Genomic DNA, 24,058 nt, shown 5'->3' with positions numbered 1-24,058 from the left:
CAGACAGGCATCAATGTGCAGCCTGGTGTTCCTGCATCAGAAACCCCAAATGCCTCCTGAGACTTCCTTGTTTCACCTTCCGAGGTCAACGAGTCAAGACATTATGATGTGCTCTCTGGAATGGTCTTTTTTTTTTCTTCATACTTATATATTTGGCCTTCCCCATGGCTCAGTGCTAAAGAATCCACCTGCCAATGCAGGAGACGTGGGCTCAATCCCTGGGTCAGCAAGATGCCCTTGAGAAAGAAATGGCAACCCACTCCCGTATTCTTGCCTGGAGAATCCCATGGACAGAGGAGCCTGGCGGGCTACAGTCCACGGGGTAGTGAAGAGTCGGACACACACACATTTATATTTATCTGCACCAGGTCTTTCTTGTGGCACGGGGCATCTTTTGTTTTGGCACATGAATTAGGCTGTGGTATGTGAAATATAATTGCCTGACCAGGGATTGAACCCAGGGCCCCTGCACTAGGAGTGTGGAATCTTAGCCACTGGGCCACCAGGGAAGTCCTGGAGTTGTCCTCAAAACAATCTCCTTCTGTCTCTCTCCACACTTTCAATGGCCTCTAACCAGACCCTGGGTTCACCCCCTGTGGATCATGCCCTCTGGTCCATGGGACGCTCCGTGGGCTGTGCTCCATGGATGCTCTATAGTCTGTGGCCCATGGGCTGCTCCGTGGGCTGTGCTCCATGGGATGCTCCGTGGGCTGTGGCCCTTGGGAGGCTCCATGGACTGTGGCCCATGGGATGCTCTGTAGACTGTGGTCCATGGGATTCTCTACAGGCTGCAGCCCATGGGATGCTCTGTAGGTTGTGGTCCATGGGATGCTCTGCAGGCTGTGCTCCATGGATGCTGTATAGTCTGTGGTCCGTGGGCTGCTCCGTGGGCTGTGGCCCTAGGGAAGCTCTGTGGACTGTGGCCCATGGGATGCTCTGTAGAATGTGGTCCGAATTCTCTACAGGCTGCAGCCCATGGGATGCTCTGTAGGCTGTGGTCCATGGGATGGTCCAGAGGCTGGAAGCTTCTGATTCTACATCACTGTTGACATCGAGCATCTGGCATCCCTGGATAGGATGCAGCCCCCAAAATCTAAGACACTCACTGCAAGTGGGCAATGACAAGCTTGGGCTTGGGCCAATGACAAGCTCCCGTGTCCAGTCTGGAGCTGGAACCAGGTGTCCTGAGGAGACTTGAGAAAGGGGGAGCTGAGGTCACTTTGAAGGGGTCTGGGGTTCGGATGGGGACCCAGTGAGAAGCGGGCAGTGACAGTATGACCACCCCCATCTTGAGCTATTTCTGCATCACCAATGGTCCGAGCCTAACTCAGGCTCCTTGGACCCTTGGATTGTTCTTCAGTCACTCAGTTGTTTCCGACTCTTTGTGACCCCATGGGCTGCAGCACGCCAGGTTTCCCTGTCCTTCACGGTCTCCCAGAGTTTACTCCTGTCCATTGAGTTGATGACGCCATCCAACCACCTCATCCTCTGTTGCCCCCTTCTCCTCCCACCTTCGATCCTTCCCAGCATCGGGGTCTTTTCCAATGAGTTGGCTCTTCACATGAGGTGGCCAAAGTATTGGAGCTTCAGCATCAGTCCTTCCAGTGAACATTCATGCTTGATTTCCTTTAGGATGGACTGGTTGGATCTCCTTGCCATCCAAGGGACTCTCAAGAGTCTTCTCCAGCACCACAGCTCAAAAGTGTCAAATCTTTGGCACTCAGCCTCCTTTCTGGTCCAAGCTCAACCTTCAGCTCAGCTCCGAGGGCTGCACTGTCTGCGTTCTGCCCTCAACACAAGAGCAGATCATCACCACCATATTCCTCCTCTTAGGGCTCGAGAGAATGGCTGAGGAAGCAACAGAGTCAGGAGCAGGGGAGTTCCTGCCTGGTACAGTCATGGGACATGCCTCCTCCATGCTTTATTAAATGTCTTCAGAGCTCTGTGCAGAGGGCGTGTGTGAGACGTCACCCAGCTGCAGGCACTGATTGATGGAACGGTCTCGATTCGCTCATGGAAAGAACCATTTAAGGGCTACCCTGGTGTCTTGGTGGTAAATAATCCACCTGCCAATGCAGGATATTCATGTTCCATCCCCGGTCTGGGAAGATCCCGCATGCCACAGAGCGACTAATACACCGCAACTACCGAACCTGTGTCTCAGAGCCTGTGCTCGGCAGTAACAGAAGATACCACCTTGAGAAGTCCTCAAGAACCGCAACTAGAGAGTTACCCCACTCTGTGCAGCTGCAGAAAAGTCCACACAGGAATGAAGACCCAGTGTGGCCAATAAATAAAGAAAACTGTTGTTTTTTTTTAAACATCTCATCTTCATAAATGTATCAACCTGTAATTTTTTTTCTCAAGGGAAAAACTGCCGTGCTCCGGAAACTGGCTCTGAACTTGGAATCAAGTCCACGGTTTTTGGTAAGGTGCGGAATAGAGGTTTCAGAGTGGTGTACCAGGAAGTCCTCTACACGCAAACTCTCAAGTTGCAAACTCGCAAAGATGTGAAGGTGCGTTCCATCAACATGATTGACACCACAGCTCGCCCTCCGTCTACTATTGCTGACAATTCTTCAGCTCTGCCGTCTCCCACCTCCTCTGCCTGCTCAGTCAGTAACTCTTCTGGCCTGATTCCGTCGATGCCAGCCGTTGCCCTGGACGACTGTACTTGTCACGGTACTGCACTGGGAGATTGAAAATGTTTATCTTGTGTTTGCTTTTTGTGCATTCTTTGTGAGAAAAGTACTATACACCTAAAACAGTACAGAACTGTACAGCCGATTGGGTTAGTGGGGTTCCCAGGCTAACTCTGTGGGACTCACAAACAGGACTTACGCACGTGCTCCTGGAATGGAACTCGTTTGTACGCAGGGGACTGACTAAAAAGAATGTCACTAAATGATGTAAAGGGACACAAAGACACATTAATCCTACAGACTCTCCCCACCGCCCAGGGATCAAGGGCACACCCGTGCGAGAATTCACACAAGTCACATACACACACATCCATCTAAGGAAGTAATTCGTATAATGTATGGTTGCGTGCGTGCCCAGCTGTGTCTGACTCTCTATGTGACCCCACAGACTGTGGCCTACCAGGCTCCTCTGTCCACGGGATTCTCCAGGCGGGAATAATAGAGTGGGTTGCCATTTCCTTCTCCTGGGGATCTTCGTGACGCACGGTTTGAATCTGCGTCTCTTGCATTGCAGGCAGATTCTTTACCATCTGAGCCACCAGGGAACCTTAAATATATACATATGTCCATGTGCTAAGTGGCTTTAGTCGTATCTGACTCTTTGAGACTGTATGGACCACAGCCCACCAGGCTCCTCTGTCCATGGGATTCTCCAGGCAAGAACACTGGAGTGGGTTGCCATTTCCTTCTCCAGGGGATCTCCCCAACTTAGGGATCAAACCCAAGTCTCGTGCATTGGCTGGTGGGTTTTTTAACCACTGTGCCACCTGCGAAGGCCCTTTTCCATGTACGTATGTATATTTATGCATGTGTCTCTAGATACAGATACAGATAAATATTAGTGTATCTATTTTTCGGTTTCTCCGTCTCCAAAATATTTTCCTCCTGTGTTCTAATATCATTGGTTATGACTGTCCAATGCTACTTGCTTGTATCTTCTTGAAACACAAAATACAGTGGAAAAGAGTATCGGCAACCTACGTAAAAGACACAAATCAGCAGTCAGAATGAACACACAGGCGTGAGTCCAAAAGAGAAAGCCTAATATTTACAACAGCCACATCCATGGAGACGACCTGGATATCAGCAGATGAATGGATAAAGATGTGGTGCATGCATACAAGTGGAATATTAGTCAGCCGCGAAAAAGAACGAGATCATGCCATCTGCACCAACATGGATATCCATCAGCAGATGAATGGATAAAGGACCCACTGTATGGCACAGGGAACCCCACTCGCTATTCTGCAACGATCTAGATGGCCAAACAAGCTAAACAGAGAGTGGACACACGCATATTCACAAATGGTTCACCTTGTCGTACTCCTGAAACTAACTCAATGCTGTAAATCAACTTACAGCTCCAAAATTTTAAAAAATACATAAAATTGTATAAAAAAAAAAAGAAGAGAAAGGCTAAACATCACCAACTCACTGGACCTGAGTTTGAGCAAAGTCTGGGAGACAGTGAAGGACAGGGAAGCCTGGCGTGCTGCCATTCCTTAGGGTCACGATGAGTCGGACATGGCTCAGTGACTGAACAACAACAAAAGCTAACACCGCCTACAGAAAAGGGGAAATGAGACAACCAGACATTTCCAAAAATGCAACGTTCACATGCCAAGTAATCCCACGGAGACTGTTGAACCACAAGATACTTCGGAAAATGCTAATTAAAACACAGCAAACCCCACTTCCTGCTCCAGGATGCAAGCGTCCAGCAGTTCACTCAAGTTGGCAAAGACTCCATAGTCCAACGCTTAATGTGCATAAAGAAGATGCAAACCATCTGGAAACAGTGACAGATTTTATTTCCTTGGGCTCCAAAACCCCTGCAGATGGTGACTGCAGCCATAAAATTAAAAGACGCTTGCTCCTTGGAAGGAAACCTATGACCAACTTAGGCAGCATATTAAAAACAGAGACATTACTTTGCCAACAAAGGTCCATCTAGTCAAGGCTATGGTTATTTCTAATGTATGGATGTGAGAGTTGGACTATAAAGAAAGCTGAGCACCGAAGAAAGGATGCTTTTGAACTGTGGTGTCTTCTCAAGGAGAAGACTCTTGAGAGTCCCTTAGACTGCAAGGAGATCCAACCAGTCCATCCTAGAGGAAATCAGTCCTGAATATTCGTTGGAAGGACTGATGTTGAAGGTGAAACTCCAACCCTTTGGCCACCTGATGCAAAGAACCGACTCATTGGAAAAGACCCTGATGCTGGGAAAGATTGAAGGCAGGAGAAGGGGCGACAGAGGATGAGACGGTTGGATGGCATCACTGACTTTAAACGGACATGAGTTTGAGAAAGCTCTGCGCGTTGGTGAAGGACGGTGAAGGACACGGAAGCCTGGCGTGCTGCAGTCCATGGGGTCGCAGAGAGTCGGACACGATTGAGCAAATGAAAAACAAAATCATGTTGAATTCTCAGCACTGAGACTGTACACTGGAAAACCTGTCTTTTAAAACCAAATGGAATTCCCAGGCAGCGTTGACATAGGAGGCCCTTCTAGTCATAATGCCCCTGCCTTTGATGTTCCCAACAGAAAGTGAGAAATGGCGGTCTGCGGAAGACCGAACCTGCAGGGAACAGCAAAAAACCAGAAAGAACCCACGTAGTCTTACCCCAGAGAAAGGATCTGAACCGCGTCATATGTGCGGGTGGATGAGTTCACAAGGACAGGAGTCAATGATGCACTTTGACATACATCAACGTGGGCAGCTCTCAACATTTAATACCACATGTAGTGAGATAAAGTGTGACCTCCCCCAAGAGACAGATCTAAGTGTGTGAATGCACGCGTGCTGAGTCGATTCAGCCGTGTCTGACTCTTTGCGACCCCATGGACTGTAGCCCGCCAGGCTCCTCTGTCCATGGGATTCTCCAGGCAAGAACACTGGAGTGGGTTGCCATGCCCTCCTCCAAAGGATCTTCCAGATTCAGGGATGAACCCCCGTCTGCTGCACTAAAGGCAGAGCCACCTGGGGAAGCCCCAAAACACCGGGCATTGGTGATGAATTCAGCCTCCAGCCCCCCTCTCCCTTGAGGTCAGAAGGTTAAGACTGAAAAGTCCCACCCCTTAATGGCCAGTTGGTTGCGCTGGCAACCAGCCCCTCCCCACCCTAGGGCAAGTTCCAAAGGTCACACATTTACACAGCAAGGGGAGCCTTTCAGGATCTCAGCACTTGGGAAATTCCAAGGGTTTTAGGAGCTCTGAGCCAGAAAAGGGGACAAAGAAAAAAAAAACAAATACACACACTTCTTATCATAGACCACAAGATCGCAACCATCAAGAAAGATGTGAGCAAAATGAAAGACTACTTGCTTTCAGACAGAAAACAGCAGCATCTGAAATCTCGACGCTCTCTAAAGTTAAAAATTCCCCCTCTTGTTAGATTTGTTCAGGTGAGATGATTATAGTATAATCATATTATTATATGACTATATACATATTACTGTATTACTATAATCATATAAGCATCCAGTCATATATACTTATAAGTTAGCATACTGATACTTATATAGTCATATAACATATTACAGCATTTTATAGTCATATAAGTATAGTGTACTATAGTCAAGACTATGGTTTTTCCCGTAGTCATGTATGGATGTGAGAGTTGGACTATAAAGAAAGCTGAGCGCCCAAGAATTGATGCTTTTGAAGTGTGGTGTTGCAGAAGACTCTTGAGAGTTTCTTGGACCGCAAGGAGATCCAACCAGTCCATTCTAAAGGAAATCAGTCCTAAATATTCACTGGAAGGACTGATGCTGAAGCTGAAACTCCATTCCTTTGACCATCTGATGCAAAGAGCTGACATTTGAAAAGACCCTGATGCTGGAAAAGATTGAAGGCGGGAGGAGAAGGGGACGACAGAGGATGAGATGGCTGGATGGCATCACTGACTCGATGGACGTGAGTCTGAGTGAACTCCGGGAGTTGGTGATGGACAGGGAGGCCTGGCGTGCTGCAGTCCATGGGGTCACAAAGAGTCAGACACGACTGAGCGACTGAACAACAATAAGATACCAGTTGTAAAAACCTAACCATCACCTGAACACAGAAGTACGAGCAAATGATTAAACAGAAGGAGACCTCTTCATCCTAAAAGGTTTTTTTTTCCGTATTTGTAAAAGTCATCTAAAAGGTGGTTTAGAAATATAATCTGGTCAGTCAAGAAGCGCTCAATTCAAAAAAAAAAATTAATGCACAATGTGAGAACTGGTAGTTAAGCTTTCTTTCGGTCAAAATGAGGACTGCAGACCAGCAGACAGCCCTTCAGATAGCTCTGAGAGACTGCTCCAAAGAGCCAAGAGGGGGAAGGTCGGTATATAAGTGATTTTGTTGAAGGGGAAGTGCGTGCAGTCAGACACGTATTATTCTACGAAAGGTTTCTGCTGGGCACGGGGAGCGGTCATCACCATCAGGACTTTTGGTGATTATCTAGATATGAAGATGAAATAATCGGGCTCATGAAATGGGCTCCTGAAAATACCTGGCCATCTGAAGACCTGTCCTGCTGGTCCTTCGCGGAGCACAGATGTCTCCTGTCTGCTGTCCACGCTGAGCCCCCTGCAGGGAATGTGGAAGGTGTGGAGCTGTATCAGAGCTTGATTGAATCCTTGCAGACGTGGACACAAGATGCCCATGGCAACTGCCAGTGTGTTGTTGACAAAGGGTAATACCAGAGACTGGGGCTTCCCTGGTGGCTCAGTGGTAAAGAATCCGCCTGCAGTATGAGAGACCCAGGTTCGATCCCTGGGTCGGGAAGATCCTTTGGAGAAGGACATGGCAACCCACTCCAGTATTTTTGCCTGGAGAATCCACATGGACAGAGCCTGGCGGGCTACAGTCCACAGAGTCACGAAGAGTCCGACACAGCTGAGCAACATAACACAGCACCCACGTCTCATTCACAAGAGGAAATGAGATTTTAAATGGAACCAGAGAGGGGAACCAGGTGATACAGGAGAGGTGGGTTTTGATGTCCCGGTGACGGAGATGTGATCACAGCTGCTGTTGGCTGCTTGCTGGGGACAGTCGCCTCTGCTTGTTCACATCAGCCAGAATCTGGGTTCCGTGGGTGGTCCCGGAATTCCGGACCGAGGGGAACCCAGAGGCGGAGAACTGGCGACAATCACGGCTGTTGACGGCGTCCACCCCGCCCCTCCAGAGCTCTGGCCGTCACGGTTGCTAATCTCCGAGATCCCACAGAGAGGACGAAATGAATGCTGCACACCTGCCAAGACTGGAGGTGGGTGATTTACCCGACTCCCATCGGGCAGTCAGCACATCCCACGGAAAAGATTACGGCTAGAGGAGCGATGTAATTCCAGCAAGAAGCCAGATGACCGTGCAGCAAGACCATCTGACGGGAAACAGCAACAAAATGCAGACTTACACGAACTGCATTTGGGCTAGGGACACCGTTCTCCACCAGCACACGTGTGCTGTGGGAGGTTGGGGTCCACATTTTCCATGTCTGTGTCCTGAAGCCTAGGGGCTTGGTGGCTCACTTGGTAGAGAATCTGCCTGCCATGCAGGAGACCCAGCTTCGATCCCTGGGGTGGGGAAGATCCCCTGGAAGAGGAAATGGCAACCGCCTCCAATATTCCTGCCTGGAGAATCCCATGGACAGAGGAGCCTGGCAGGCTACAGTCCATGGGGTTGCAAAGAGTCAGACACGACTGAGCCTCTAACACACAGAGCGCATCCTCTAGCTAAACAAACTCCTTCTCGAGAATTTATCCTAAAGAGAAAATCACACAAAGATCCCAACAGACATCTCTCCAAAGAAAGACACACAGACGGCCCTCGGGTCCACGAAAAGATGCTCAATGTTGCTGGTTATTAAAGAAATGCAAATGAAAACTCCAATGAGGGGACTCCTCACACTGGTCAGACGGAAATAAAGCAAAAGTCACTCAGCTGTGTCTGACTCTTTGTGACCCCATGAATATACAGTCCATGGAATTCTCCAGGCCAGAGTAGTGGAATGGGTAGCCTTTCCCTTCTCCAGGGGCTCTTCCTGACCCAGGAATCTAACCCAGGTCTCCTGCATTGCAGGCGGATTCTTTACGAGCTGATTCTTTACCAGAATGGTATGGAAATTCCTTAAAAAAAAAAAACCTAAAAATAGATCTACCATCTGACCCTGCAATCTTACTGCTAGGAATATATCTGAAGAAAGCCAAGCTTAGAAAAGATACCTGCAACTCAACCTTCACAGCGGTTTTGGTGGGAATGTATACTTGGGTAGGCATTATGGAAAACGGTATGGAATGTTCTCAAAAAACCAAAAACAGATACGATCTGTTTCATACGATCCTGTGATCCCGCTACTGGGGGATATACCTGGAGAAAATGATAATTAGAAAAGACACGCGCCCCCCACCCCCACCCCCGCCCCAGGGTTTATCGCAGCAATATTTACAATCACCGAGACATGGAAGCAACCTCAGTATCCATCAACAAATGAACGGAGAAAGAAGATGTGGAGCCTGGAAACGGTAACACAGCAGCATCGAGGAGGGTAAAGTCAGATCTGCCCGCGGACCGTAGCAACACCCCCAGCGTCGGGGCCTTTACCTTGAAGACCCACCAGCCCAGGAGCTTCTTGACAAGCCGGGTGCCCCAGAAGACGTATCTGTAGAGGTCGGTGTCCACCACGCCGGGGTCGGCCACGCTGGCGGTCACGGGCATGCCCTGGGCAGTCAGCAGCGCCTGCAGATGGTAGGTGAACAGCACCAGGGCCAGCTTGCTCTGGGCATAGGCTGCGTGCGCTGAGTAGTAGGTACTGCAAGAGCAAAGAGGAGAGGCCGTGAGACTCGGGCATCTGGATGTCGACGCTGCCCTCGCCAGGCACGGGTTGACGGCGTCTAGAGACATGCCCGAGGTCAAGCGGGCTGTGCTGAGTCGCTCAGTCGTGTCCGACTCTTTGCAACCCTGTGGACTGCACCCCACCAGGCTCCTCCGTCCGTGGGATTCTCCAGGCAAGAAGACTGGAGTGGGTTGCCATGCCCTCCTCCAGGGGGATCTTCCCGACCCAGGGATGGAACCCAGGTCTCCTGCACTGCAGGCAGATTCTTTACCGAATGAGTCACCAGGGGAGCCCATGTGTGTTACCTGCACTGTGGCGATCTCCTGGGATGCTACAGGGTGATTACTAGGATGAACATTTCACCTAATATAGGGTCAGGGACCTAGCTGCTTTAGACCCAGAGGCTCGGGGCAGCAGTTGCTAGAGGGCTTGGTCAGTTCCAGAGATGTCTGTCCTGTGATTCTGGAGCAGGGCTCCACACCTGTGACCATTTTTTTTTTTTTTCTCCTTGGAATGTTCAACGCTTGGGGAAGATGCTATGACGGATGTACTCCTCTAGCGCACAATGACCACCTCCATGCACTCCTTTTTTGGCTTCCTACCATCAGGGACTATGTTATGAGGTTGGACGTGGGCACCACTTAATGAAAACCACAGGGCTTTCCTCTGACAGTCCAGTGGTTAAGACTCCTTCACCTTCCAATGCAAGAGGTGTGGGTTTGATCCCTGGTCAGGGAGCTAAGATCCCACATGCCTTGTGGCCAAAATACCAAAGCATAAAACAAGTAATATGGCATTAATAAGAAATTCAATAAAGACTTAAAAAACAGTCCCCATCAAAAAAAAAATCTTTAAATAAATAAATAAAACCATAATGGTTAGTCACTTATACCTATACTTTCCCAGAAAGTAGCGTTCCTGGAATGTAGAAGAGAATTCACTGCAGAGAAAATATCACTCCAGGCAAACTAACTGTGGTGTCTTCAGTTCAGTTCAGTCCAGACGCTCAGTCGTGTCTGACTCTTTGTGACCCCATGAATCGCAGCACGCCAGGCCTCCCTGTCCATCACCAACTCCCGCAGTCTACTCGAACTCACGTCCGTTAGGTCGGTGATGCCATCCAGCCATCTCATCCTCTGTCATCCCCTTCTCCTCCTACCCCCAGCCCCTCCCAGCATCAGAGTCTTTTAGCTAGTAATTTTATGCATAGCTACATAGCCTGCGTAAAATGAAGAGCTCGTTACTATCTCTACTTGGGACTTTGCTGGCACTCCAGTGGCTAAGAATCTACCTGCCAACGCAGGGGCTATGTGTTTGATCCCTGGTCAGGGAGACAAGATCCCACATGCCTCATGGTTAAAAAAACCAATACATAAGAGACAATGGTGTAAAGCATTCCAATGAAATGTAAAAGAATAAATAACAAAGACCAGTTTTGAGGCTTTTATCCTTTTTTTTTTTTTTGTCATCAACAATAAATCTACAAATAAAAAACCCAAGTGATTTGTGCTTAAAAAGAAAAGCTAGCACTTGAAATTGTGAAAGTTACATTAAAACGTGAGAATTCAACTATCCACAGAAAAGAACAGAAGCTACATTGTAACACATTCAATACCGACTTCAGAAATGGCCCACGTGGAAAAAAAATAACAAGTCTGAAACATAAAGAAAACCAAGGAAGTCTTCCTGGCAAAATACTTGACGTCTGATTCATGGGGGATCGGTCATTGTCTTCCCGTCCGGAGTTCTTTTTCTGTAATTTTGTGGATGTGAACGCAGCCCCACTCGTGTTTCTTCTTCTGGTTCAACGTGCCCCAGACTCTACGTTATTCTCCATTTTCAACTCCAGTGGTGACTCTTAACATTCGGAGAAAATCCATCCACGGAATTCACCCTTGTGGGAACTTAAGGCAGTCAAAGATGAAAAAGAAAGAAATCCATCCTGACATGAGAAGCAAAAAAAAAAAAAAAAAGCACTCGCTGGAGTTCAATGCCTCTTACTCACAAAGGCTCTTACTAAACAGGAATTGAAAATTGCATTAAATGAACTAAATGGACTCAATGATTCAGAAAAGCAAAATCGGGAAACATGACCGAGGAAAAGCACACAAGAGGGAAAAAAATGAGAAAAGGGAAATACTTAGATGTAGAAAACAGGACAAGCAATGATAAGACTGAGAAATGAAGTCACGTAAGTGTCATTGACTAGTGAGGATTTCTGGAAAAAAAAAAAAAAAACAACCACCTCAAGCTGTTTTGTAAATTGCACATGTGGGCCTCGGCTGTCAGAATGTGACAACCACGCCAACACCCTCGGGGACTCCGTCCCACCTCCTGCCGTCTCCCCGGGCAGCAACTTTTCTTCCTTGTCAGCAGGCCCCCACGGCGTCGCGGGCAGCCAGCCGCTTGTCACAAGAGGCCACCTGCAGACTCTGAGGTTCTGCCAGGGGGGCCCTGCAATTTAAGCTGGAGAATAAGCCCCGAGTCCTTTGTCTCAGCGATGAGTAAAAGGGCAGGTCGGTCAAGGGTGATGCAGGATGAGCTTTGGCAGAGCATTTGCCAGAGGAACTCCAAACACATCTTTTGTTGGAGGGAGTAACGGAGACGATAATACAGCAGAGTTGCAAGCACAAATGCCCTCCCCCGGATCCACGACAACCCCCCAATTATAGTTAAGATGCCTGTTTCTGGCAAGTTGTTCCTCTCTCTTCCCAGCAGGGGAGGAGAAAGCTCCAGGAATGAGGGGGTTATGAAGTACAGGGAGGTAAAGGCTCAACTTTGCTGTTGGCATTTGACTGTTTCTACAGCACACACATCCGTTTGCTCCTGAATCAACAGGGCTGTTTGGGAGAGAAGGACAGTCATGAAGTTGAGAAAGAAGAGAAGACGCCGGAAATGTCCAGGTTCCTTAAAGGAAAACTGATCCATTGACAGAATTATGGCTTACCTCTATGGAGACTACTATGCAGGTTCTTTAAAAAAATGAAAAATAAAACCAAGCTATGACTAGCAACCCCACTCCTGAGTATATGTCCTGAGAAAAAGCACACTTCAAAAATGCACGAGAATACCAATGTTCACTGCAGCTCTATTGACAGTAGCCGGAACCTGGAAGCAACCTAGATGTCCATCAGCAGGTGAATGGATAAAGAGAATGCCGTAATACGTACGTGGAATATTACTAAGCCATAAAGAAGGGAAGACATTGGGTCATTTCTCACAATGTGGATGGACCCAGAGTATCTGTCACACAGATTGCAGTGACTCAGAAAGGGAAAGACAATTACTGTATATTAATGCATGTATAGGGAATTTGGATGGAGAAGGCAATGGCAACCCACTCCAGCACTCTTGCCTGGCAAATCCCACGGACGGAGGAGCCTGGTCGGCTGCAGTCCGTGGGGTCGCTAGGAGTCAGACACGACTGAGCGACTTCCCTTTCACTTTTCACTTTCATTCATTGGAGAAGGAAATGGCAACCCACTCCAGTGTTCTTGCCTGGAGAATCCCAGGGACGGGGGAGCCTGGTGGGCTGCCGTCTCTGGGGTTGCACAGAGTCGGACACGACTGAAGCGACTTAGCAGCAGCAGCAGTAGCAGGGAATTTGGAAAGTTGGTACCGAGGAACCCATTTGCAGGGCAGGAATACAGACACTGGTGTAGAGACAGACATGCAGACATGGGGTCTGGTGGGGAGAGCAGAGGGTGGGACGAACTGAGAGAGTAGCACTTACATCTATCCACCACCACGCGTAACATAGCTAGCTAGTGGGGAGCTGCTGTGCAGCACGGGGAGCTCAGCGTTGTGGTCTGAGATGACCTAATGGGGTGGGATGAGGGGTGCAAAGGAACGTCAGGAGGGAAGGGATTATACGTAGGCACATAGCTGATTCACTTCATTGCACAGCAGAAACACAACCTTATAAGGCATTCATACTCCAGTGAAAACATAAATATGCTAAAACTTTGAGTTTACCAGCTATGGTTTAAGAGTTTATGAGTTTAAGAGTTATGGTTCTCTACAATACCACGGACAAGAGACAATGGAAAAAGTCAATACTTTTCTCTAAAGGAGTTTTTTTTTTAAAAAAGAAGAAAAACAAAGAGTACAAGTAATTTCAGGAGTGGTTCCCTCGTGCTTTGAAAGATAAAGAAACATCCACAGTGGAAACGGAGAAGAATCAGAGCTGAGATACTAGAGAACAGGATTCCCATTAGAGTTTCTAAGTAAAGCCCCGAGGGACAGCAGACGCCCTAGGTATTGAAAACAATGAAGAGATGATTACAAGGTTAACAGCCAGCAGGCAGCCAAAAGGAAAAGTCAACCCACACACTAAAGCAGAAGATATTCATACAACGTCTACACAACTTGCTCCGAAACATGAGGCTTTTACTAAGTGCCCTTTGTAATACACGGTCTCAAAACCTTAAACTGAAACCATAAATATACCTTTGTTTTCAGTAAACAGTAACTTATTAATATAACTACCTCATAAATAATTTGAAGGCCAATCGAAAACAGAAGTAGAGATATTACTGTGGTAGCCTTTTTGTTGGAAAGGAAAAAAAAAAATGTTTCTTCCATACTTTTATGTTCTGTAACGAGGGCATGCAAATTAAAGCAACAACGGTCAGATTAACAAGGGAAACACATGAATTTCACTTCTAATTTCACAGGTATGGGGGATTTCATAGAAAAGAAATGCCAAAGACTTGGGAAGTCCTCACTTCTCAGAAGTTTCTGTTTTTAGTTCAATAAGGGAAGTTCCAGAAAGGCATCTTTCTGCATCTGTCGCTTCGCAATGGCCTTCAGCTCAAAATAATCTGTATATCAAAGTGGCACATATGAGTTGGCATGTTCAGATCCCTGTCACTTTCTCTATCTTAAAGCCAAGAGAAAGAAAGGTGAAGGATTGTATTTTAAACACAATACTCGCAAATCTGTGTACTGAAGCAAAGACGCGATAATTCTCTAAAGGGCTGGTTCTTGATGAACAACCTAGGAAAGCATTCCTTAGAGATGGGAAATCTTATCCTAAATTGCAGCAGCGTGGTTTTCTCGGTTGAGAAGAGGACACTGGGCTTTGATACCTGCGTTGCATGTAAGTGGTGTTTACAAGGCTGAGTGTTATATTTGGTCTGGGTCTGGCACTGAACTCAGAGCCAATCTAAGCCCACCGCAGTAAGGATATTGAGTCACCAGAGACCAGGTGCTAAGTGGGCACAGTGAGGAAGGGCATTCATTGCTAGCAAGACGCTAGGAATGCAGTAGATCATACATTTGCACTAAAAAAAAAAAATGTTTTCAAGTTCTCGTCAGAGAAAAAATAGGTACTGTCTAAAGGGCTTCCCCCGTGGCTCAGTGGTAAAGAATCTGCCTGTGATGCAGGAGGCATGGGTTCGATCCCTGAGTCCGGAAGCTCCCCCGGAGAAGCGAACGGCAACCCACTCCAGTTTGCTTGCCTGGAGAATCCCACGGACAGAGGAGCCTGGTGGGCTACACTCCTTGGGATCATAGAGAGTCGGACACAACTGAGCCACTAAACAACATCAACAACATAAAATAAGCTGCAGAAACGGGACTAGAGGACTTCCCTGGTGTTCCAGTTATTAAGACTTTACCTCCCAGCGTAACGGATGTGAGTTTGATCCCTGGTCAGGGAACTAAGATCCCTGCATGCAGCAGGGTGTGTCCAGAAAGTAAAAAAGTTAAATAAGGAACAAGGATATGTTTTACAGTACAAGGAATATAGCCAATGTTAGACAATAAATACAATATAATCTTTAAATTTATATACTATATATTAATATGGAAATTATTATATATATACTATATATTAATACAGACATGGGAAATATATATATATATACTATATATTAATATGGAAATGGGAAATTAATACCCACTCCAGTACTCTTGCCTGGAGAATCGCACGGATGGAGGAGCCTGGTGGGCTACGGTCCATCAGGTGGCAGAGTCCTGACCAACTAACACACATGCAAATGATGATATAAATATGATAATATATGTGACTATGCAAGTATAATTATGCTTATACATACAATTATATAAATATTAACACAATTATTTAAGTTAAATAAGTTTAACTGTTCAAGTTTAAAAGTTATATATTCAATATATTTAACAATTATATGTTTAATATATATTATATAATATACGCAGTATTATACAATATTACATTTACATGTTATTACATAAATATAGTAAATATAAATATATTAAGATTAGCTATATATTAGCTATATACTTATATAAATATTGTTGTATATATAAATTAATATATGTCATATATAATGATATAATACTGGCTGGGTTGCCATTTCCCTCCTCCAGAGGCTCTTCCCAACCCAGGGATCGAACCCAGTCTCTCATATCGTAGGCAGATTCTTTACCATCTGAGCCACCAGGGAAGCTCCATATATTAAATGTATACCATATATGATTATATATAATAACATATAATATGTGTATGTAGAAGCCTTTCCCTGCTCCAGAGGATCTTCCCAGACCCAGGCACCGACCCGGGGTCTCCTGCGCTGCAGGCGGATTCTTTCCCAGCTGAGCTACCAGGGAAGCCCTGATAAGCCATCACGGAAAAGAATCAAAAAGAAGAGAAAGGACATACGTGTATACAGACGGCACTTCACTCTAAGGTGGAAATTAAAACACTGTACATCAGCTGTGCCTCATAGACTAAATTTGAACTATGCTTCACGGTTTTCTCACGTGTTGAAGAATGTAATAGGGTTTGCCTCAAAGCGTAAATATAAATAGTCTGATATGCAGACAGTGCTTACATGTATGACCGCAAAACAGCAAACAGTTCCTAACCCGGGCAGATCTCATTTTCCTGCAGGTCATCAATATTGGTTTTTTGTGCACACTGAAGGGTCTGGGTGAGTTCCGTGTGGACTAAATCTATTGGCGCCATGTTTAAAAACAGCGTCTGTCCACCTGATGTCTCTGTGTCACATTTCTGTCATTCTTGCCGTATCCTTTTTTTAAATTTGACAGAATTTTTATTTCACAGTGCCCTAATCCCAAATAGAAGTGAAGGGCCAGTTGAAAATGGTGCTCTGAAGTTCTGACATGACACTTAACAGCTGTGAGTTGCTAGGTTATAAGCAAGGTGTACATGAGATCAGAGATCAGATCAGATCAGTCGCTCAGTCGTGTCCGACTCTTTGCGACCCCATGAATCGCAGCACGCCAGGCCTCCCTGTCCATCACCAACTCCCGGAGTTCACTCAGACTCACGTCCATCGAGTCAGTGATGCCATCCAGCCATCTCATCCTCTGTCGTCCCCTTCTCCTCCTGCCCCCAATCCCCCCCAGCATCACGGTCTTTTCCAATGAGTCAACTCTTCACATCAGGTGGCCAAAGTACTGGAGTTTCAGCTTTAGCATCATTCCCTCCAAAGAAATCCCAGGGCTGATCTCCTTCAGAATGGACTAGTTGGATCTCCTTGCAGTCCAAGGGACTCTCAAGAGTCTTCTCCAACACCACAGTTCAAAAGCATCAATTCTTCGGTGCTCAGCCTTCTTCACAGTCCAACTCTCACATCCATACATGACCACAGGAAAAACCATAGCCTTGACTAGACGAACCTTTGTTGGCAAAGTAATGTCTCTGCTTTTCAATATGCTATCTAGGTTGGTCATAACTTTCCTTCCAAGGAGTAAGCGTCTTTTAATTTCATGGCTGCAGTCACCATCTGCAGTGATTTTGGAGCCCAGAAAAATAAAGTCTGACACTGTTTCCACTGTTTCCCCATCTATTTCCCATGAAGCGATGGGACCGGATGCCATGATCTTCGTTTTCTGAATGTTGAGCTTCGTTTTGTGAATGTACACGAGATGGAAACAAGTAACATAAAAAGTGTAGGCTGCCAGGAGATTCGTATTATCATTTCTTCAGGGACATATTTCCAGCCGAATCTAAATTAAAGGTCTGCTTTCTCACAGTCTTTTAAACCTTTGCATGAGGATCATATTTGTCACGCTGAGCTGTGATGAGTGACCTGTGATGTGACTACTGCAAAAAGGCTGTGACTTTCATGCAGAGTGAAGTCAGAAAGAGAAAAACAAATACCGTGTATTAACACTTAGGCGAAACGTAGAGAAACGGTAGGTTTTCAGTAGCTAAGTCATGTCCGACTTTTTGCGACCCCACGGACTGCAGCCCGCCAGGCTCCCCCATCCATGGGATTCTCCGGGCAAGAGTACTTGAGCAGGTTGCCATTCCCTTCTCCAGGGAGAGAAATGGTATAGACGCTCTTATTTGCAAAACAGAAAGACACGCAGACCTAGAGGACAAACATATGGACACCAAAGGGGGATGTCCGGGTGGGATGAATTGAGAGACAGCGATTGATACACATGCACGGTTGATACCATGCATAAAATAGATCACTAGAGAAGTACTGACCACACAAGAACTCTTACAAACAGATTACAGGTCGCTGAGATGAGATGGTTGGACGGCATCACGGACTCGACGGACATGAGTTTGAGCACGCTCCGGGAGTTGGTGATGGACAGGGAGGCCTGGCATGCTGCAGTCCACGGGATCGCACAGAGTCGGACACGACTGAGCGACTGAACTGAACACTCAAGGCTCAGGGGACGGTTGGCATTCTTCAGCAATAAAGGAGTTTTTTAAATGAAGGTCTGCACCCTGTTATTTTAGTCACAATGCTATTTATTGCACATCTAAGAAATTACAGGCTAGAGTAAGCATCCCTTTCAGATGTAGTAGAAAGAAAAGCCAATTTGTGCGCCTCGCTTTCATGCGATATGTGCTTTATCCCTGCAGTCTGGAACCAAAACGCACAGCCTCTCCCAGGTCTGCCTGTGTTGGTCGCTGCAGGTTTTTGCCACGAGAGAGGCTGAGCCGCAGACCACGAGGTGGGAAGCGACGTCGCCTGGGACAAGTGACGTCCCTTGCCTCCCCGACTCACCTGCTCTGGAGGTCATCCAGGTTCAGCTCCCCCACGTAGTGCGTAGCCGAGGACACGGTCACCACCCGGGCGCTGCGGCCAGGGGCGCCCGACTCCCGCAGGGTGTCCAGGAGGAGGTTGGTCAGCAGGAAGTGCCCCAGATAGTTGACGCCAAAGTGCTCCTCAAAGCCGTCCTCCGTGGTCCTCTGGGGCACCATCATCACACCGGCTGGGGACAAAGGGGGCCTCAGGACAGTCAGAAAGGAGTGGGGGCTGGGTGGGGAGAGAGGAGATTCTACGCTGTCCCCCAGACAATGGGGAAGCCATCAAGCTCCAGGACAGTGACTCTGGTCCTAACTCCCAGCACTCCTTCCTGCCTCAGTGTCCAGCCCTGTCCACGGCAAATAGATGAGAGCAAAGTGGAAGCGGTGACAGACTTTTTTTCCTTGGGCTCCAAAATCACCAAGGACGGTGACTGCAGCCACAAAACTAAAAGACGCTTGCTCCTTGGAAGGAAAGTTATGGCCAACCTAGACGGCATTTTGAAAAGCAGAGACATTGCTTTGCAGACAAAGGTCCGTCTAGTCAAGGCTATGGTTTTTCCTGTGGTCATTATGGATGTGAGGTTTGGACTATAAAGAAAGCTGAGCGCCGAAGAATGGATGCTTTTGAACTGTGGTGTTGGAGAAGACTCTTGGGAGTCGCTTGGACTGCAAGGAGATCCAACCAGTCCATCCTAAAGGAGATCAGTCCTGAAGATTCATTGGAAGGACTGAAGCTGAAGCTCCAATACTGTGGCCACCTCATGTGAAGAGGTGACTCACTGGAAAAGACCTTGATGCTGGGAAAGATTGAAGGTGGGAAGAGAAGGTGTGACAGAGGATGAGATGCTGGGATGGCATCGCCAACTCAATGGACATGGCTTTGAGTAAACTCCAGGAGTTGTTGATGGACAGGGAGGCCTGGCGTGCTGCAGCTCATGGGGTCGCAGTGTCGGATACAACATAGCCACCGAAGAACAGCAATAAAGTGCTCAATCAATGCAACTGCACTTGGGTCTTCCCGAAACCCTCACCACTCCCCTCTACCTTCAGTCTCCGGAAAATTGGCTTCTGTGAAATCTGTCCCTGGTGCCAAACAGGCTGGGGACCACTCATATAGCACCTAAAATCCAATGAACAAAATATTGGGTTTCCAAAGAGACTGTTTACATTTCCTGTAAGATCTTCCAGAAAATTTCAAAAGAATGTTTTGGCCAACCCAATAGATTGTGAGTTTGGGGCTGATGTATACGCATAGCTATAGTTAAAATAAAATGTGCTTTAAACTGTGCTCAGTTGCTCAGTCATCTCTGACTATTTTACGGCAGCCCACCAGGCTCCTCTGTCCATGGGATTTCTCCAGGCAAGAGTATGGGAGTGGGTTGCCATTCCCTTCTCCAGGGGAATCTTTCCAACCAAGGGATTGAACCTGCATCTCCTGCATTGGCAGGCAGAATCTTTACCACCTGAAGGTGACAAGTGAAAGTGAATGCCGATCAGTTGTCTCTGACTTTACGACCCCATGGATTATACAGTCAGTGGGATTCTGCAGGCCAGAATACAGGAGTGGGGAGCCTTTCCCTTCTCCAGGGGACCTTCCCAACCCAGGGATCGAACCCAGGTCTCCTGCATTGCAGGCAGATTCTTTACCAGCTGAGCCACAGGGGGAGCCCTGAGAAGCCCCTTAAAATAAAATGCCTTTTAAATATAAAAAAAAAAAAAAAGTCAAGGGGCTTGGCAAAGTTCACACCAGAAAATTACATAGAACCAATATCCATTATTTTAAGACTACACCCACTCATCGTCTTTCTTCCCAAAACCTCTATATAAACAGAACAGGTTTCCTCAACTAGAGACATTTTCTGCACAGTGGTCAGGGGTCTAGACGTGTGTGGTTCTGAAATGAGAAACTTTGCTACGAGTTTCACATATCAACTGAGTTTGCTGTTATTATATGATGTTAAGCTCAAAGATGTTTTAAAATGTTGTCCTGTATTAAACGATAGTCTATAAAAAGTAACATATATACAATAGAATGTCTAATGAATGTGTCTCTTAGTCGTGTCCAACTCTTTGCAACCCCATGGACTGTAGCCCCACCAGGCCCCTCTGTCCATGGGATTCTCCAGGCAAGAGTACAGGAGTGGGTTGTCATGCCCTCCTCCAGGGGATCTTACAGACTGAGGGATCGAACCAGGGTCTCCTGCATCAAAGGCAGATTCATAATCCAGCAAGCCACCTGGAAAGCCCACCATGGAATATTCTGCTGCTGCTAAGTCGCTTCAGTCGTGTCCGACTCTGTGCGACCCCATAGACGGCAGCCCACCAGCCTCCTCCCTCCCTGGGATTCTCCAGGCAAGAGCACTGGAGTGGGTTGCCATTTCCTTCTCCAATGCATGAAAAGTGAAAAGTGAAAGTGAAGTCGCTCAGTCGTGTCCGACTCTATGCGACCCCATAGACAGCAGCCTACCAGGCTCCTCTGTCCATGGGATTTTCCAGGCAAGAGTACTGGAGTGGGTTTACTCGGCCATAAAAAGGAATAAAATTGTGTCAGTTGCAGAGATGTGGATGGACCTAGAGTCTGTCATACAAAGCGAAGTAAGTCACGAAAACAAGTACCCTACATTCACGCGTATATGCGGAATCTAGAAAAACGGTTCAGAGGAACCTAATTTCAGGGCAGTAATAGAGATGCAGACGCAGAGAACAGTTTGGGGGACGCTTGGGGAAGGAGAGGGTGGGAAGAATAGAAGAGAAAAGGGCCGGCGTAAAGGACTGATATACACACAACCACGTGTGAAGCAGACAGCTAGTGGGAAGCTCTGTATAGCCCAGGGAGCTCAGCTCGGGGCTCTGTGATGACCTAGAGGGGTGGGTGGGGGCTGGGAGGGAGGCTCACGAGGGAGCGGATATATGCACACGTCTAGCTCATTTGGGCTTCCCTGGGGGCTCAGCTGGTAAAGAATCTGCCTGCAATGCAGGCGACCTGGGTTCCATCCCTGGTTTGGAAAGATGCGCCTGGAGAAGGGAAAGGCTACCCACTCCAGTATCCTTTCCTGGAGAATGCCATGGACAGAGGAGCCTGGCGGGCTGCAGTCCACGGGGTCGCAAAGAGTCGGACACGACTGAGCGACTAAAGCCAGCACACAGCTGGTTCACTTCATTCTACAGCAGAAACAAACACAACATTGGAAAATCAATTATAGCCCAACAAAAAAATTTTTAAGAATACACCAAACTCGCACTGGATATCTGTTTTACATATGATGAAAAGTAAGGTGTGTGATAAGAACGTTTCTGAAGAGTGTGTCGGGGATGCCCTTCAGAAGCTGTCTGGAAGAATCCAGGCAGAGGTGGTCAAGAGGCATCTTGGAGACAATGTGGACAGTTCCCTGGAGATAAGTTCCCTGGATGTCGAAGGTGGATGGGACGAAGCTGCGTTCAGTAAGCTGTGTGCATGCCCGCAGAAGGGAGGGTACTCAGCGTACATTCCAGGGGCACGCGGCTCACATGAGGCTGGTCGGGAAAGGACCCAGGGCTCCGGGCAGAGGGACAGCCAGCCTGCTCAGTGTCTGGACACGCGTTCCCTCGGGAGACAGAGTCTGCAGCACATTTCCTGAGTCGCGGTGGCCTCCTGAACTCTGCTGTCATGAGTGGAACTTGGTGGTGGTGGCAAGGTCGTAGAGCATCCGAGGGCATGTTCAGAAAAGACCCCAGCTTTCAGAATTCTGTCTCTCGGGGCAGAGCTAGCCTCCCGAGAGAAGGCTGGCACTCCTAAGACCTCTGTTCTGGCGCAGAGACCACACGTGGGGATCTCGTCAACCAGCCCAGCGGAGGCCAGGAGCCAGGCAGGACTAACTTCATGCCTGGAGAAGACTCTTGAGAGTCCCTTGGACTGCAAAGAGAGCATACCAGTCCATCCTAAAGGAAATCAACCCTGAGTATTCACTGGAAGGACTGATGCTGAAGCTGAAGCTCCAATACTTTGGCCACCTGATGCAAAGAACTGAGTCATTTGAAAAGACCCTGACGCTGGGAACGATTGAAAGCAGGAGGAGAAGGGGCCGACAGAGGATGAGATGGTTGGATGGCATCACCAGCTCGATGGACATGAGTTTGAGCAAGCTCCAGAAGTTGGTGATGGACAGGGAGGCCTGGCCTGCTGCAGTCCATGGGGTCGCAAAGAGTCGGACACGACTGAGTGACTCAACAATGACAACAACTTCATACCACAGGAGAAAGCCAGTCTGGACGTGAGACCCTTGTGGCACGTTCAGATAACAGCAGCTCCGGGTACAACCCCATGGGAGGACCAGAGGGACAGTGGTCCACAATGCAGGCAAAGGACTGTGGTTATTTCAATATGTCTGTAGGCTTGCTTGCTCACTCGTGTCCAATTCTCTGAGGCCCCATGGACTGTAGCCCACCAAGTTCTTTTTGTCCACGGGGTTTTCCAGCCACGAATACTGGAGCAGGTTGCTAGCAGTGTTAATCACAACAGACAAGACGTGGAAATAACCTAAGTGTCTATTGACACTGAATGGACATGGAAGATGTGGGGGGGGGTGTGTGTGTGTGTTCCCTCATTCCTTTTTTATGACTGAGTGATATTCCATTTGACTGAGTAATATTCCATATATTCCATGGGCTTCCCTGGTGGCTCAGCTGGTAAAGAATCCGCCTGCAATGTGGGAGACCATTATATACATACATACACACACACACATATATATATATAAAATGGAATATTACTCAGCCATGAAAAAGAACGAAATAACGCCATTTGCAGAGACATGGCTGGACCCAGAGATGATCATACTAAGCTAAGTAAGCTATAACAGAAAGACAAATAGCGCTTAGTATCACTTATATGTCAAATCCAAAATCTCCATCTCTAATCCAGCATTCCCACACCTGGGCATATATCTAGAGAAAACCATTTCAAAAGACACATGCACCCCAATGCTCACTGCAGACAAGACAGGGAAGCAACCTCAGTGTCTATCGACAGATGAATGGATATAGAAGATGTGGACATAGATACAACAGGATATTGAGTGAGTGAGTGAAAGTCGCTCAGTCGTGTCCGACTCTCTGCGACCCCATGGGCTATGCAGTCCATGAGATTCTCCAGGCCAGAATACTCGAGTGGGTAGCCCTTTCCCTTCTCCAGAGGATCTTCCCAACACAGGGACGGAACCCTGGTCTCCCGCATTGCAGGCGGATTCTTTACCAGTTGAGCCACCAGGGAAGCCCATTACTCGGAATATTACTCAGTCAAATGGAATATCACTCAGTCACAAAAAAAAGGAATGAAATAATCCCATTTGCTGAAACACAGATGGACTTCAAGGTATTATGCTACCAGAAATAAGTCAGGGAAAGATAAAACACTGCATCATATCACTTGTACATGGAATCTTAAAAATACCACAAAGTAGTGAATATAACCACAAAGAAACAGACTCAGATGTACAAGGAGCAAACTGGTGGTAACCAGCAGAAGAGAAGGAAGGGGTGGGGGCAAGAAGGGG

At 47.4% G+C, this 24,058-nt stretch overlaps 1 protein-coding gene across 8 annotated transcripts in view; it reads right to left on the bottom strand.

Moving 5' to 3' along the window:
• The window catches only part of DHRSX (dehydrogenase/reductase X-linked), a 263,342-nt gene that overhangs the window by 125,661 nt on the left and 113,623 nt on the right, over window positions 1-24,058 (bottom strand). For all 8 annotated transcript variants that reach the window (XR_009734803.1, XR_009734804.1, XR_009734802.1 and 5 more), the window contains exons 5-6: window positions 18,505-18,712; window positions 9,292-9,499 (exon numbers count right to left, since the gene is read on the bottom strand). Coding sequence is in view for 3 of the 8 variants with exons in the window: in XM_061408286.1 (XP_061264270.1) it covers window positions 9,292-9,499; window positions 18,505-18,712 (416 nt within the window). In the remaining 5 variants the exon portion in view is untranslated. The remainder of the gene's footprint in view (window positions 1-9,291; window positions 9,500-18,504; window positions 18,713-24,058) is intronic.

The sequence above is a fragment of the Bos javanicus genome, chromosome X (assembly GCF_032452875.1).
Source record: "Bos javanicus breed banteng chromosome X, ARS-OSU_banteng_1.0, whole genome shotgun sequence".
In the NCBI taxonomy this organism is placed as follows: Eukaryota; Metazoa; Chordata; class Mammalia; order Artiodactyla; family Bovidae; genus Bos; species Bos javanicus.
This window is presented reverse-complemented; position numbering and strand designations above follow the sequence as displayed.